The 16,216-nt window shown below is 45.4% G+C and overlaps 2 protein-coding genes across 2 annotated transcripts in view; both read right to left on the bottom strand.

Moving 5' to 3' along the window:
• PPP1R36 (protein phosphatase 1 regulatory subunit 36) overlaps positions 1-10,664 on the bottom strand; it is a 71,415-nt gene extending 60,751 nt beyond the window's left edge. The window contains exons 1-3 of the mRNA XM_077908416.1: positions 10,639-10,664; positions 7,361-7,656; positions 6,496-6,565 (exon numbers count right to left, since the gene is read on the bottom strand). Coding sequence (XP_077764542.1) covers positions 6,496-6,565; positions 7,361-7,656; positions 10,639-10,664 — 392 coding nt within the window. The remainder of the gene's footprint in view (positions 1-6,495; positions 6,566-7,360; positions 7,657-10,638) is intronic.
• A 2,015-nt stretch (positions 10,665-12,679) lies between these two features.
• On the bottom strand, positions 12,680-15,413 carry HSPA2 (heat shock protein family A (Hsp70) member 2). The gene has a single exon (XM_077909595.1). The coding sequence runs from the start codon at positions 15,081-15,083 to the stop codon at positions 13,170-13,172; it is 1,914 nt and encodes a 637-aa protein (XP_077765721.1). The 5' UTR covers positions 15,084-15,413; the 3' UTR covers positions 12,680-13,169.
• Between the last annotated feature and the right edge of the window lie 803 nt (positions 15,414-16,216).

Raw genomic sequence — 16,216 nt, 5'->3', positions numbered from 1 at the left:
TCAGACTCAGGTGGGCAAAGACTCAGGTGGGCTGCTGGTTCTCTCCCAGTTGTGAGGAGGGGCTTCTGAAACAAGAAAGGATAGGAGAGCTACCACTGTGTCAGAGGAAAATCCGCCTCACAGGCCAAACCAGGGTGGCCTGTGAAGAAAGGTATTCCCTCTTTAACAAATAAGAAATGGGCACGTGTGCTAATGAATTACACAACACCCTCATTTACTCCTCACAAAGCATTATTAATCCATTTTATGGATGAGGGAACTGATCATCAGCAAGGCTAAGTAACTTGACAAATGATAACCACCTAGTTAGAGGGAGAGCTAGGATTTGAATTCAGGTCTTCCTCTAAAACACTCATCAAGGTCTCTTCCTTAACAACCTATTAAGAGGGCAGCCTGGTGGCTTAGTGGTTTAGCGTTGCCTTCAGCCCAGGGTCTGATCCTGGGGTCTTGGGATCGAGTCCCACGTTGAGCTCCCTGCATGGAGCCTGCTTCTTCCTCTGCCAGTGTCTCTGCCTCTGTGTGTGTGTCTGTCATGAATAAATAAATAAATAAAATCTTTAAAAAACAAACAAACAATTTATTAAGAAATAATGATTATCCAGGATGCCTGAGTGGCTCAGCGGTTGAGTGTCTGCCTTTGGCTCAGGGAGTGATCTCGGTGTCTGGGATCAAGTCCCGCATCAGGCTCCATTTGGGGAAACTGCTTCTCCCTCTGCCTATGTCTCTGCCTCTCTCTGTGTGCCTCTCTTGAATAAATAAGTAAAATATTAAAAAAAAAAAGAATGACTATCCTGTCCCTGTCCATTAGTGTGCATCCATTTCTTGTGTGGAGGTTATGGGTATCTTCTGATACAGTTATCCTTCCCAGGGTGTAATCTGCAAAAGTAAGGCAGGATCTGCCTGTGACATAGGGAGCTAGGTCTTCTCTGAAGGGTGGGATTTCCAAAGTCACTCATTCAGGAAAGATGCCAGGACCTACAAGGTTGGGAAGAGCAAAGGGATCATATTCTCTAACTGGAGAACACCTAGAAGTCTATGAACAGCTGTTTGCTAGTGGGTGTAAAAGGTGGCCTACTCCATGTGAAAGAAGACTAAAACACCAGAAGGGATTCCCAGGGTTGGAAACTGATGGGTTAAAAACTGAATGCCTCTGAGATCATACTGTTACTTTGCAAAACTATTACCTGGATTCATAATACTTCAAACTTTCTTCCCCACTGCTGGCTCTTCTTTCTTTAGTTTCCTTCTCAACCTCCTTTCCCTGGACATGTTCCCTAAATGAGAGCCTTTCCCTGGGTTCCATCTGGTTCCTCTTCTCACTTCCTCTGAGTAATTTCAACTACTCCACGAGCATTGATAACTGACAACTGTATAGTGAAGGTTCAGCTCTTTCCGCAGACATAAAATGATACACATGCCTACTAAACACCTTCGCTTGGGCATCCTACAGACACTTCAAACTCAGTATGTCCAACACTGAATTCATTCCCCTTTAACTTGTACTCCCTACTACTTCCATCTCAGCAAATGGGCACCACCATCCACCAGGTGGCCAAGGCAGAAAATGGTGTCATCCTTGATTTCTCTATCACCTGTGGCCCTCACACCCCACTAATCATTTAATCCTTAAATACATCTCGAATTCATCTACTTTCCTCTCTTCCCATTGGCACCTTCTTAATTTAAGCCATCATCATCTGCCAACAGAATTTCTGCAACTGCTTCTTAACTGATATCCTACCTCCAGCCTTGTTTTCCTCCAAATTAATTTCCACCCTGCAGCCAGACTCATTTTTCTAAGACACGCTTCCAATCCTAATTTACTTCTACTTAAAACCTTTCAGGAATGCCTGGGTGGCTCAGCGGTTGGGCATATGCCTTCAGCTCAAGGCGTGATCCCGGAATACCGAGTCACACATCGGGCTCCTATATGGAGGGCTGCTTCTCCCTCTGCTTGTGTCTCTGCTTCTCTGTCTCTCTCATGAATAAATAAAATCTTTCAAATAAATAAATAAAACCTTTCAGTGAAGGGGCATCAGGGTGGCTCAGTTGGTTAAGAGTCTGACTCTTGATTTCTGCTCAGGTCATGATCTCAGAGTCCCAGGATCAAGCCCCGAGTCAGCCTCCAAGCTCAGCAGGGAGTCTGCTTGAGATTGTCTGCCTCTGCCCCTCCCCCTTGCTCATACAAACACTCTCTCAAATAGATAAATCTTTAAAAAATTTTTTTAATTAAAAAAAAATTAAAAATCCTTTCATTGGCTCCCCCATGCCCTCTGATTCAAGTTCAGATTCCTCAGCATAGAGACACCTGGGTGGCTCAGCGGTTAAGCGTCTGCCTTGGGCTCAGTGCATGATCCTGGAGTCCTCAGATCAAGTCCCACATCAGACTTCCTGCATAGAGCCTCTGCCTGTATCTCTGCCTCTCTCTGTGTCTCTCATGAATAAATAAAATCTTAAAAAAAAAAAAAAGATTCCTCAGTATAGCATGCAAGACCTTTCATGATCTTACCCTGGTTTGAAAATTCTACTCACACCTGCCTGGAACCCTTTATCCAGGCTCCTGAACTACCTGAAGTCTCAAATATGTCCCAGGCCCTCTCAGGACTGGGCCTTTGCACATGCTGGGCCTTCTACCTAGAATGCACTCTCCTCCTCCCCAACCACATCTCCCTTTGCCCTGCCAATACCTACTTCTCTTCAGGTCTTGGCTTGGATATCACCTCTCCTGGGAAGCCTTCCCTGCCCATCCCCCACCCCATTCCCTGGGCTTCAGAAAATGGCTCCATTTGGGAACTGGGTCAGAGTGCTTGGCTGAATGTGGTTTTCCAGTCTGGGCCCAGCCCCGTGGTGGCAGTGGTAACAGTTACTAATGAATGGGCCCTAAGAACAGCCATCTCAGGGAAACAGGGTCATAGCAATGCTACTAACAGATCTTCCCTCCAACAGGAGCCTGAAGGTTCTGGTTTATTTTCAGTAAGAAGGGGCAGCATAGATACTACCTTGCCCATACCCCCTTGAACTCCCCGGTCCTCCTGTCTGTCACCTCCCTTCCACCATACTCAGTGGGAAGGTGCTCTTATCTTTTCCAAGCTCTTCTGTGCTCTTGACCCCACTCCCCACTCCTTTTCTTCTGTTTCATCTCTTTTTTTCCTCAAAACAAACAAGATTTTCCTACCTTAAAAACAAAACCGGGATCCCTGGGTGGCTCAGCGGTTTAGCGCCTGCCTTCGGCCCAGGGCGTGATCCTGGAGTCCCCGGATCAAGTCCCACATCAGACTTCCTGCATGGAGCCTGCTTCTCCCTCTGCCTGTGTCTCTGTCTCTCTCTGTCTCTCATGAATAAAAAAATTTAAAAAAACACACCAACAAAAATTACCTTCCTTTACGACTGGATCCCCAAAAGGCTACTAGGTCTTTTTTTTTTTTTCCATCACAGGTAAACTCACCGATAAGAGTACTCTATTTTTTTTATTTTTGAAGAGAGAGACTGCATAAGCAGGGGGAGCAAGAGAGGGAGAAGCAAGGTCCCCAATGAGCAGGGAGCCCTGTGTAGGTTTGATCCCAGGGCTCTGAGATCATAACCTGACCTCAAGGCAGACGCTTAGCCAACTGAGCCAGCCAGGCGCCCTTGTCTCCCTTGTTCTCATCTTGCCTCTCCATGCTACTGTGGCAGGGGCTTTCTAGAGCACAGATGCAATCCCATTATGTTTGCTTGGCAAAGATTTATAGAGTGTACTAAACAAAACCAGGTGCAAGTGCAGTGACTGAACAGGCCTTCCCTCTGCCTCTGGTGCTCCCACCCCTACCACTGCCTTGGCCCTGCACCATTACCAGCAACGGGGGTGACAAAAGTCTCTGAAATCATTTCTGGAAAAAAAAAAAGAGCTTGTTGCTGCTCATGAGTCTTCTCACATTTTATTTTGTGATGGCATATGCTTAATTCTAAAAAGAAATCAGTACCTGCATTTCCATCAACTCCAAACACTAGCTCTGGCCTAAACATACAAAGGTCTACTTTCCTCTTCCTTGGTACTGTCCTCAGCAGCTGGACTCCCAAGGTCATCCTGATACTCTGAGATTTATCATGCCATCACCCATCTATTCTTCATAGTATTATTTTCTGTCTCCTAACTGCTCCTATTTTGTGTACTCCACCGTCTGGAGTTAGTGTGTTGTTTTGGTTTGGTTTTTTGCTTTTTAAAATTGGTATGATTTAACATGTAGCAAAGTACATAAATCTTAAGTGGACAGCTTGATGAATTTTTTACTATGTACATACCCATGTAACCACCACCCAGATCAATATTTAGACCATTTCCAGCACCTCAGAAGGTTCTCTGACACCTTCCCCCATCCCCTGCCAGTTGCTAATGTCCCAAAGTAACCACTAGTCTGACCTCTATCATCACAGTTCTTTTTTTGGCCTGTTATTTTAAACTTAAATATAAACGGAATTATAGATTTAATTTTTGTATCTGGCCTTTCAAAATGATGCCATATAATCTACCTTTTAAATCATGCCATCACACATATATTCTCCAAAATTAGTGGAAATCAATTATCCTATTTTTTTTTTTTAAATATTTTATTTATTTGATGGAGTGAGAGAGCACAAGTAAGCATTGTGGCAGGCAGAGGGAGAGGGAGAAGCAGACTCCTTACTGAGCAGAGACCCAATGTGGCTCGATCCCAGGACCCTGGGATCACGACCAGAGCCAAAGGCAGACATTTAACTGACTGAGACACCCAGGCACCCCAATCATGCCATTTTTAAAGAATAATTTGTTAATAAACCAAAAGAAACTGGTTTATAAATATTTTATGAGTAAGAAAGTCGGTGAGAAATTGATACCAATGAATTAGATTAATCTAATGGTAACCCACCCCAAATGTCACTTAATAAATAAATAAACTGAAAAAAGAAAATGTTGACACTTGAAATTTATACCCACATTTTTTTTTTATTTATATTTATTTTTAAAAAGGTTTTATTTATTTATTCATGAGAGACACAGGCAGAGAGAAGAGGCTCCATGCAGGGAGCCCGATGTGGGACTCCATCCCGGGACTCCAGGATCACGCCCTGGGCGGAAGGCAGGTGCTAAACCGCTGAGCCACCCAGGGATCCCTTCTGGTGTTTTTTTTTTTTTTTTTTTTTTTAAAGATTTTATTTATTCAGGAGAGACAGAGAGAGGGAGACGCAGAGACAGGCAGAGGGAGAAGCAGGCTCCATGCGGGGAGCCCGACGTGGGACTCGATCCCGGGACTCCAGGATCACGCCCTGAGCAGGAGGCAGATGCTTAACTGCTGAGCCACCCAAGGGATCCCCCTTCTGGTGTTTTAATATGTATTTAACTTGTACTTTGATTTGGTTTATTGAAATACTCAATAAATATTTGGGGAGGGTGTACTCTGTGAAGTTCTGTAGACAACTCCTAGGGACACAAAGATGAGTAAGACAGTTCCTGCCACGGAGGGGCCTACTGTCTAAAGGAGGGAAACAGTATGTATATATGGTGGGGAAAGGTTTTGGCATCAGACTAACCCTGGTTCAAAATGTCAGTTTTGCTACTTACTGGCTGTATGACTTTGGTTCAGTTGTTTAACCTTCTTGAGCCTTGTTTCTTCATCTATAAAATGAAAGTATTAATGCTCACTTTTCATGGCTGTTTAAGAATCTAAAAACAGGGTAGCCGGGGTGGCTCAGAGGTTTAGCGCCGCCTTCAGCCCGCAGCATGATCCTGGAGATCTGGGATCCAGTCCCACGTCGAGCCCCCTGCATAGAGCCTCTGCTTCTCCCTCTGGCTGTGTCTCTGCCTCTCTCTCTCTGTCTCTTATGAATAAATAAATAAAATCTTAAAAAAAAAAAAGAATCTAAAAACATGCAAATGTCTGGCACATAATAGGTACACAGCAGATAGTGGCTAGTATTGTCTGTTGAGTTATGCACTTTTTCATAGAGTATTTTCTCAAAGGAGATTAAAATCAATTTTTCTAATTTAATAATTTCACTTTGGAGAATTGACTATTGTGCAGCAAGTATAATACGGTCTCATTAACGTAGAACTTTATTTTTGTAACTCAAAGAGGCAATTTTATAAAGTAGTTAAGAACATGGACTCTGAGACAAACAGATCTAGATTTCAATCATCTTTGTCACCTGTGAGCTGTGCCATTTGGCAAAGTCTTTTAGTTTTCTTTAAATTGCTTCACCCTTTGAGTTCAGTTTTATCTGTAAAACTGGATGAGCACGCAACTTTTTCAAAGGATTGACAAACTGATTAGCACAGTGTCTGGTACATAGGAAGCAGCTGATAGATGTTATTAAAAGTGATGTCTGGAAGTCTGCTGACCAAAATGATTTTCTCTAGATCGTGGAATTTCAGCAGATATTTATTTTGCTTGTTATACTCTTGTGTGTGTGTGTGTGTGTGTTTTTTACCCTAAGCACATGAAATTTTTATAAAAGCTATAATAAAGTTTTAATAAAATATACCTTCTGAATTCAAGAGTTCTGGTTTCATCTTTCCAGTACCACATCCCCAATTGTAATCCAAATTGAATTGCTGTAAATGAAATGATTGCAGCAATATTAAAAATTCAATTTACAATACACATGTCACAATGAACTTTTAACAATTCCCACTTGTTGCTCTTTACTCAATAAAGATGTAGAATCTTCAAGTGTTGTGGAGGTTTTTTGTTTTAATCGTAGCCAGGATTTTATCCCTTTTGTATTCAAGTGCAGTTTCAGTAGAAAAGAGGGAAAAGAGGGAGGGAGGAAGGAAGAAAAGGAAGGGAAGGAAGGAAACTTCACTTAGCCGGCACCACTATATCAAGACTCCTCAGAACAATTTACTGATGAATTGGGACTCAGACCACAATAAACTGAGGCTCAGGGCAGCCTCCGCGGAGAAAAGGAGTGAAGACATTCAAAACCAGGGAGCCCGGCCGGCCACCGCCTCCCTTCCAGGGGAAGTAGGCGAGGAACAAGCTTACCTTGTCAAGGACGGTAACAACCCACCAGCCCTTCCTTTCCGGGGTCGCGCCTGGGGCAGGACAGCCGCCTGCGCAGGAGGGCTATTTATTTTGCAACCAATCAATTAGAGGTGCTGAGGTGGAATTTCCAGAACTTCCAAATATCTGGGTAGGGAACCGGAATTCAATTCTGACCTTGGCCGAGTACACCTCCCTCGCCTGGGTTTTCCTCTTCTCCCCGAGTGCCGCTCGCCCGGGGCTGCGGGCGGGGCTGCGGGCGGGGCTGCGGGCGGGGGGGCGCCCCGGGAGCGGCGGGCCGGGAGGCGGCGGCGGGGCGGGTCAGCCCGGGCCTCGGGGTCGGGGTCAGCCAAGGCTGCACGCACCTCCGGCAGGGAAGCGGTCTGCCCGTCCCACCGCTTCCGACGGGAATACAACTCCGGCACCTGAGGCATGGTCGCTACCGACCGGCCTAATCCGGTGCCCAAGCAACCGCCTGGCGGTGCTGGGCAACCGCGGCCCGAGGGCGCCCGGGGGGCGGGGCGTCTTCCGGGGCGGGCGGCGCGGGCGGCCAGAGGGCAGCCGGGCGGCCCACCCGGTGCGGGAGACGCCTCCGCCCGGCTCCCTTGCCCCGGGCTCGGGGCTCTGCTTTCCGACTACCTCTGCTCTGGTGGCTTCCGGGCTTAGGTATAGTAAAGCTGCCCAGGGGTTCTCTTGGAGTCAATTCTTTTAGGTCCTTCCAACCGTGAAGTAAACCACTGAACTGTTTCTTGTTCTTAATTGAAATAACAAGACTCAGTTTCATAGGGAAGATCCCTTAGTCCTAAATTTTAATGGCACTAAATTTCAAATCCAAGTTGAGATTAGGTCGATGGGGGTGGGAGGCGGCCGGTGGAGGTGTAGGGGAGGATGTGTAAGTGAGGTTTTCATAACTTGGTTCTGCTGCATAACCAGGTGTGTTACCCAGGGCAAGACAACTCTGATCGTCTTGAAGATACCGAAATCAGGGGTTACGAGATTTTTAAAGGAGTAATGTGTCTAAAACACCATCCTTAAGTACTCAAAATTAGCGTTGCTCAAAGCAGACACTTGCTTTGCGTCAATCAGTATTAATTATATTTTTACATTCATGCTTTTCACTTTTCAAATCCTGTCTGTGTCTTCTAATTCCTTCTTGCAACTGACTGGCTGATATTTTTCCTTCCAACACTGATGTCAGCAATGCTAGATAACACATGATTGAAAATGCCTAAATATTCTGCCTTTGTTTTATCTCCACAGCTTAATTAGGTTAAGAGATGCTCCCTAAATAGTAACTATATTCCCACTGCTGTTCAGATATATGGAAACCCACCTGTACACACTGGCAGTGGCTTTGAGCCTGTGGCCTCAGGACTGGCTTACTACATTTGAGATGACTGATTTAGGAGTTAAGAATATCCCAGTCACCAAGAATTTTTCACCTAACAAGGTACATAACTTGGGGTGGAGAGAAGACAGGGAGAAATTATGAGCTGACACGCCACAAAGGCCTAGAAAGACCAAGAACTCTGGATAGAATCCATTCATCTTACCACCATTGTCAGGAAGACCACACTTCAACTTCCTCAGTTTATCCCAGTGAGTGAAGAAATGTTAATAGAAAACCAAAGATCTTTTATACTGCACCATAGTTTAACTTCAGGCTGTCTAATGAACAAAACTACGGTAAAAGAGTTGAGAACCAAAAACAATGATCTAATGTAAAAGTTACAAGCTATTTCACCTGTGCTAGAGGGACAATATTTATAGGTAAACTTCGAAACCTCTCTAGGGGCAATCTTACGCTTCTGTATTATCGGACCCTAACAAAAAGGGAGTAAAATATTCATTATTTATTTTAAAAGTGACCTATTCATTAAAGATTTTTTACTAGATTTTTTTAATATCAGAATCTCATAACCAAAAATATAAATATAATTTTCTCTTTAAAAAAAATTCATGATGTTATAAAGTAGGGATGGGGCAGCCCGGGTGGCTCAGAGGTTTGGCGTCTGCCTCCACAGACCAGGGTGTGATCCTGGAGACCCAGGATTGAGTCCCACGTCAGACTCCCTGCGTGGAGCCTGCTTCTCCCTCTGCCTGTGTCTCTGCCTCTCTCTCTCTTAAAAAAAAGTAGGGATAAAGCTACTAATTATTAACAATTTTTCTAAAAGATTTTATTTATTCATGAGAGACACACAGAGAGGCAGAGACACAGGCTGCCCTATTAACAGTTTCAAGTGTCCTATGAGACATGATTTTTTTTTTCTAATTAAGAGAAACTTCTCAGGGTCATATAACTACGAGCATATAATATAAAACTAGGTTGCTGGTCTCAGAGTTTAGGTCCAAAACATTAACTGAATATAATGTATGCTTATACTATGAAAAAGTCATAACAGATTTTCAAAGTATTATAATTCTACCTTTTAGAATTTGTAAGAAAATGGCAATGCCAGTATTTGAATTATCAACTTCATTTCTGTTTGCTTATTTCCCCAACCTTCAATTCACAAACAACCCAATCTATACTGAAAAAGTAAAGAGCCAATGGGCTTCTTGATATGTTCTAAGGGAAAGACATTTTAACATTATCATCCTATTAAATTTCAGGAATGCATATACCCTAAAGTATTCTAAGAGCTACCTCTAAGAACCTATAATTTCTCTTTAAGGAATGTATTAATTTTTCTATATCTAATTGTAATGCTTACAGATAACCCTTCAAGGCAGTTTTCTCATTCCTATTTAGACATACACAGAAGCAACTGAATATTCCTGTTGTTTCTCAACCTAAACATATATATTGTCTTAGCAGTTGACTTGTGATGTATGGATTTGAGATTCTTGAAAACTTCAATTCCAGTGTTCAAAAGCAAGGGGAACATGCCTCACAGCACAACTTTTATAAACTACATTCAATTTGTAGGATAAAGAAATTCTCATGAAGTCTCCTTGACAGGTGATACACTATCCTATTATGCATGCTAAATTTAAAGATGTGAACTGCATTAATAGCTCCTCATGAACAAATGTTATTGAATTATCACTATATACATCAAACTAATACCATAAAAAATTTAGAGTAAGCTTGTTTTGAAATTTCATGCATCTCAAATACTATGAAACAATCTGTTAGGTCTTATTTTGACAGGTGTTTAGATTTATTGTCTCAAAACAGGGACAACTATATTGACATTCAAGGTAAGAATTGCCCATTCTGAGAATTGTTCTTTTTTAATCCCTTAGCATTCTATATATGTTACATTAGCTTTAGTCCAGACCACTAGTCCCTAATATAGCACTACTTTCACGTTCAAGTGATGCTGATTATTCCTTAGGCTGTAATTTAGTCTCATCCTAGTATCAAGTACTTTTTCCATTGTCATTTGACTATGTCTGATCTAACATCTGCTAAGGAGTTCCCAGGAGTTATCCGATTACCAGTTTCAACTGATCCTTGGAAACATTGAGTGGCTACTTTGGTGGCTTTACCTTTGTAATATTCAGATCTAGATAAATTTGAGAAGACAAAATTAAATTAAAAACACTCAAGAGGGTGAGGAATCTTACAAATTACTTTTCAGAATAATATTAAATGGAGTATCTACATAGATTGATATTGTTACAGCAAGTTACTTACCAGAGGCCAGGCCATACGATGGTCATTTTTCTGATACTTTTGAAACTAATTTCTTCTAAACAAAGGTCTAAAATGAATCATACTAATACCAAATTGCACTTACAGAAAAATTCCATTGCATTTTGAAGTCAGAGCAAGGGATAAATGCTTTCAACAAATAAAAGACTAGTAAAAGTTTACTTAGAATGAGCATTATCTTAGTAAAAATTCATGTTAAACATCACTCTAAAGCTAGTATTCACCTGATTCTGTTAATACTAAGGTAGTTTGCCAAGTATTTATGTAATGCTATGTGTAGTTAAACCCCCTTAATGCCTCTTTGCTGAAAACTTTCCACCAATGTGGCACCAGCATGGAAAAACCTGAGTTATCTTCAGCTTTTCAGAGTGTAAAGAGAAATGACCTTAAATTTTTTTTAAGTTTATTTTGAAATAATTTCAAAATTGCCTTTTTATCTTACTCCCACCCACCCAAATGACTCTCCTTAAAAAATAAAAATAAAATAAAAAACAGCTCATGACCAGAGTCATTACAAAGCTCAATATTTTTAGGCTAATTTGTTCTTTAGTTTTTATATTATTAAAAAATTAGTCTTCCTGGTATGGTACAGAAGGGTCCACTACTAAAAATATAGCTCCTATAGTGCACTGTTATCTTATGAACAACATGAAGCAAATCTACATCACTTAAAAGAGATTCCAAAGTCTGTATGTGGTGAAAACATTACATTATGCATTTCCCAATCAGCTTTTCTGAATTTCTCCCAAGTTTCCTTTAAAGAGAATAAATCAGAACAAAACAGAAGTGTCATTCCACTATAAATATGAACCCCCTTCTCCTAAGGATGCAGACTTTAAAGCTTAAGCTCAGGACAGTGGATCCCAGAGTTGCAACATTCTTATCTTAACAATCTTAAATCAGATTTATAGGAAAATGAACAAGTGGTATATTACAAAATACAGGACCATCTTTCAGTTTTGTCTTTTAGAAAAGAAAATCTGGGATGCCTGGGTGGCATAGTCGGTTAAGCAGCTGATCCTTGGTTTTCGGCTCAGGTCTGATATCTCAGGGTGATGAGAGGGAGCCCCACACCACACATTGGGCTCTGTGCTCAACACAGTCTTCTTGGGTTTCTCTCTCCCTCTACCCCTCCCCCCAAAATAAATAAATCTTTTTTAATCAATCTTTAAAACAAATATTTAAAAAATGAAAATTAAAAAAAATCTATTCTAGTGATTTAAGGCAAGTATTGCAAAAGCATTATGATTCTCAAATAAGAAAAAAATTATCTCCCTCTATCCCCCAAGTAATTGCAACTGTTGAAAACCTGTCCTTATGGAATTTGGATAAGCTCAGAAATTAAGTCATGAAAAATAAAGTTAAAACAAGTTTGACTAAATTGGACTCTTAATATTAAGTAGCTTTAAAGTTTGCCCTGCTAGCTTTTGTTTCAGGCACCCGCATGCCACAAAAAAAGCAATTTGTTTCATACGATGTCAGGCTATTATCAGAAGACAATTCTTACCCCACCTTTGTTAGTTTACAGAAAAGAATCAATCTATACTTAACCCCAGAATATAGCTTGTATTTTACTGGAATATTCAGGTGTATTTTCACTTGAAAACTTAAACCAAGCCTTAGGTACACTGGCAGATGTCTGGTTTCTTTATTAAAAGGAGGGGGAAAGTTGACCCAGATCTTGTCCCTTTAAAGATTTGTTTGTTTATTTATTTATTTATTTATTTATTTATTTATTTATTATTTTATTCATGAGAGAGGCAGAGACACAGGCAGAGGGAGAAGCAGGCTCCATGCAGAGAGCCTGATGTGGGACTCAATCCAGATACTCCAGGATCACGCCCTGGGCCAAGGGCAGGCACTAAACTGCTGAACCACCTTCATCTTGTCCCTTTAAAAGTTGTCAGTAATTCAAAGCAGGAATCCCATCTGAGAATTAGACAAGACTGAGTTACATTTCATCTTAGTAAAGACCAAGAGGGGTAAAACAGTGAGAAGGAAAAACTGAAAACTCGAAGACTAATTTTGAGATAAATTTCAGCTTTACTTTAAATTTGTATTTATGCATTTGTTTGCAAAAAGTATACCTGTCCTTAACATCACTGCAATGTTCATTTTAAAGAGGTACATAAAAATAAACAATTCAAGCTTCTCTATATTTTATTGTAACCAAGCTTCCACAGAACTTTCGTGCAAACTTCAGGTTTTCCATCTCAAACAAACCTCCATGCACAAACTAAGCTACGCAAAAATGCTCAAGTCAGCAAACACCCAAAATGCATTAAAGAGAAACCTCAAATAATGGTTTTAAACTCAAACTTTAGAACTAACCTTTTATAATTAAACTAAGTTGTTGCACCCTTCCTTTCATATGCATACACCTAGCTAAAGACTTCCAACAACAGATCTCATACTTGGCACCAAGGCATTTCAAAAAAAGAAAAAAAAAAAAAACACACACACAAAAGAAAAGAGAGAAAGGAAAAGAGGTTTACGCTGACTCGAGTGCAAGCTTAGTCCACTTCCTCGATGGTCGGTCCCCCGGAGGCTCCAGAACCGCCGCCGCCGCCGCCAGGGCCGCCTTGGTAAAGTTTGCTGATGATGGGGTTGCACACTCTTTCAAGCTCTTTCTGCTTGTGTTCATACTCGTCTTTCTCTGCCATCTGGTTTCGGTCGAGCCAGTTGATCACCTCCTGACACTTGTCGAGGATCTTGTTTTTGTCCTGCTCGCTAATCTTGCCCCTGAGTTTCTCGTCTTCCACCGTCTGCTTGATGTTGTAGGTATAGGACTCCACCGCGTTTTTGGCGGCGACCCGGTCGCGATTGGCTTCATCTTCCGACTTGTACCGCTCGGCCTCCTGCACCATCCGGTCAATGTCGTCCTTGCTTAGACGACCCTTGTCGTTGGTAATGGTAATTTTGTTTTCTTTACCGGTGCTCTTGTCGGCGGCGGTGACGTTGAGGATGCCGTTGGCGTCGATGTCGAAGGTGACCTCGATCTGGGGGACCCCGCGGGGAGCCGGGGGAATCCCGGTCAGGTCGAACTTGCCCAGCAGGTTATTGTCCTTGGTCATGGCCCGCTCGCCCTCGTACACCTGCACCAGCACGCTGCTCTGGTTGTCTGAGTAGGTGGTGAAGGTCTGCGTTTGCTTGGTCGGGATCGTGGTGTTCCTCTTGATGAGTGGGGTCATGACGCCGCCAGCCGTCTCAATGCCCAACGACAAGGGGGTCACGTCGAGCAGCAGCAGGTCCTGCACGTTCTCCGACTTGTCCCCGATGAGGATGGCCGCCTGCACCGCGGCTCCGTAGGCCACCGCCTCGTCGGGGTTGATGCTCTTGTTCAGCTCCTTGCCGTTGAAGAAATCCTGTAACAGCTTCTGGATCTTGGGGATGCGGGTGGAGCCGCCCACCAGCACGATCTCCTGGATCTGGCCCTTGTCCAGCTTGGCGTCACGCAGCGCCTTCTCCACCGGCTCCAGGGTTCCGCGGAAGAGGTCCGCGTTGAGCTCTTCGAAGCGGGCGCGGGTGATGGACGTGTAGAAGTCCACGCCCTCGTACAGCGAGTCGATCTCGATGCTCGCCTGCGTCGACGAGCTCAAGGTGCGCTTGGCGCGCTCGCAGGCGGTGCGCAGTCGCCGCACTGCGCGCTTGTTGGGCCCAATGTCCTTCTTGTGCTTGCGCTTGAACTCCTCCGCCAGGTGGCTCACCATGCGGTTGTCGAAGTCCTCGCCGCCCAGGTGGGTGTCGCCGGCTGTGGACTTCACCTCGAAGATGCCGTCCTCGATGGTCAGGATGGACACGTCGAAGGTGCCGCCGCCCAGGTCAAAGATGAGCACGTTCTTCTCGCCGCCGGCGCACCCCTTCTTGTCCAGGCCGTAGGCAATGGCCGCGGCGGTCGGCTCGTTGATGATGCGCAGCACGTTGAGGCCGGTGATGGTGCCCGCATCCTTGGTGGCCTGGCGCTGCGAGTCATTGAAGTAAGCCGGGACCGTGATGACCGCGCTCTGCACCTTGCCCCCCAGATAGGCTTCGGCGATCTCCTTCATCTTCGTGAGGACCATGGAGGAGATCTCCTCCGGGAAGAAGGTCTTCATCTCTCCCTTGTACTCCACCTGCACCTTGGGTTTCCCTCCCTCGCTCACCACCCGGAACGGCCAGTGTTTCATGTCCGATTGCACCGTGGCGTCCTCGAACTTCCGCCCGATCAGCCTCTTGGCGTCGAAGATGGTGTTGGTGGGGTTCATGGCCACCTGGTTCTTGGCGGCGTCGCCGATGAGGCGCTCCGTGTCGGTGAAGGCCACGTAGCTGGGGGTGGTGCGGTTGCCCTGGTCGTTGGCGATGATCTCTACTTTGCCGTGTTGGAAGACCCCGACGCACGAGTACGTGGTGCCCAGGTCGATGCCGATAGCCGGGCCGCGGGCAGACATCCTGAGAGCTGGGCAGGCGACGTTAGGCGACAACCCTGGGGCCGGAAAACCTGCGGCGTCAACTAACGGTCGCCTCACGCCAGACACCGCGAGCGCAGACACCGAGTCCCGCTCGGCCCGCTCGGCTCCCGGCTCTTATAAGCCGCCGCGCTGCCGCCTTCTGGAAACTCCCGGAGCCAATCCGCTCCCAGGACCGCCCGCCGCAGGCTTGCCTGGGTCGGACTGACCCGCCCGCAGCCCAACAGACTTCTAGTGGGGTGAGGGGCGGGACCCCGGCCGGTGCACCGAGGCGCGGGGCGGCCGTTATGCTAATGAGGGCCCCCGCGCGTCTCCCGGGGAGCCTCCGACCGCCCAGCCCCGCGCGCCGCGGGGCAGCTTCCGGGCGTTAGGCTCGCGCCCCCTCCCGCCAGGTGTAAGCGCTTTTGCTCGCTCTTTGCCTTTCCTGAGGCGGGATTCGTCTACGTCTCCTCGATTGGCAGAGCGCGCAACCAATGAGCAGCGCGGACCTCCCAAGTGGGCGGGGAAGGGGCGGCTGGGCGTGGTACGGGGAGGAGACGCGGAAGGGGAGCCACCTGAGCGGCTGGCGGAGCTGTTAAACCCTGAAAGGCGGTGCAAAGCCGAGTGTCCCAGCTAATGTAGCACGCGGGGGCGGGGCAGTCCTTGCAGAGTTGGCTGCTCCGAGGAAATAGGGCTGGAGCCAGCTTTTTTTTTTTTTTTTTTTTTTTTTCTTCTTCCTCCCGCGCCCTTCCAACGGCAGCGACCGGGACTCGGCGTGGTCTGCGCGTGAGGGCCGCTCCCTCCCGGCGGGGGCTTTGAAGTTCCTGGGCCAGGAGGTCGGCCTCCTGGGAGTTTACTTGGCGTGCTTCGCGGCGTCTCTGTGGCTGTGAGCGCTGGATGAAAGCTGAGCCCCGGGGAGCGCGGTTTTCCTGCGCCGCGCGGGCGGCCTGCAACACGGGAGACCCGGGAGCGGCTGCGCGTCGCCCTCCCGGGGTTTCAGCTTCCTGCACCCCGCTCTCCATTTCCCCGCCCGGCCTGCCACTCGAAGCTTCCCGGCTCCGTCTCCCTGCTCGCTCCACTGCTTTTATTTTCCGTTTCGAGCACTTTATTCGCCGCTGGAAAAATCTAGAAGTTCA

Source organism: Canis aureus, chromosome 9, assembly GCF_053574225.1.
Source record: "Canis aureus isolate CA01 chromosome 9, VMU_Caureus_v.1.0, whole genome shotgun sequence".
NCBI lineage: Eukaryota > Metazoa > Chordata > Mammalia > Carnivora > Canidae > Canis > Canis aureus.
Note: the sequence above shows the minus strand (reverse complement) of the source record. Positions and strands in the feature narration are given on the sequence as shown.

What these genes read in the sequence shown, in the direction of transcription:
- HSPA2 (XM_077909595.1), bottom strand. Translation starts at nt 15,083, where the DNA reads ATGTCTGCCCGCGGCCCGGCTATCGGCATCGACCTGGGCACCACGTAC.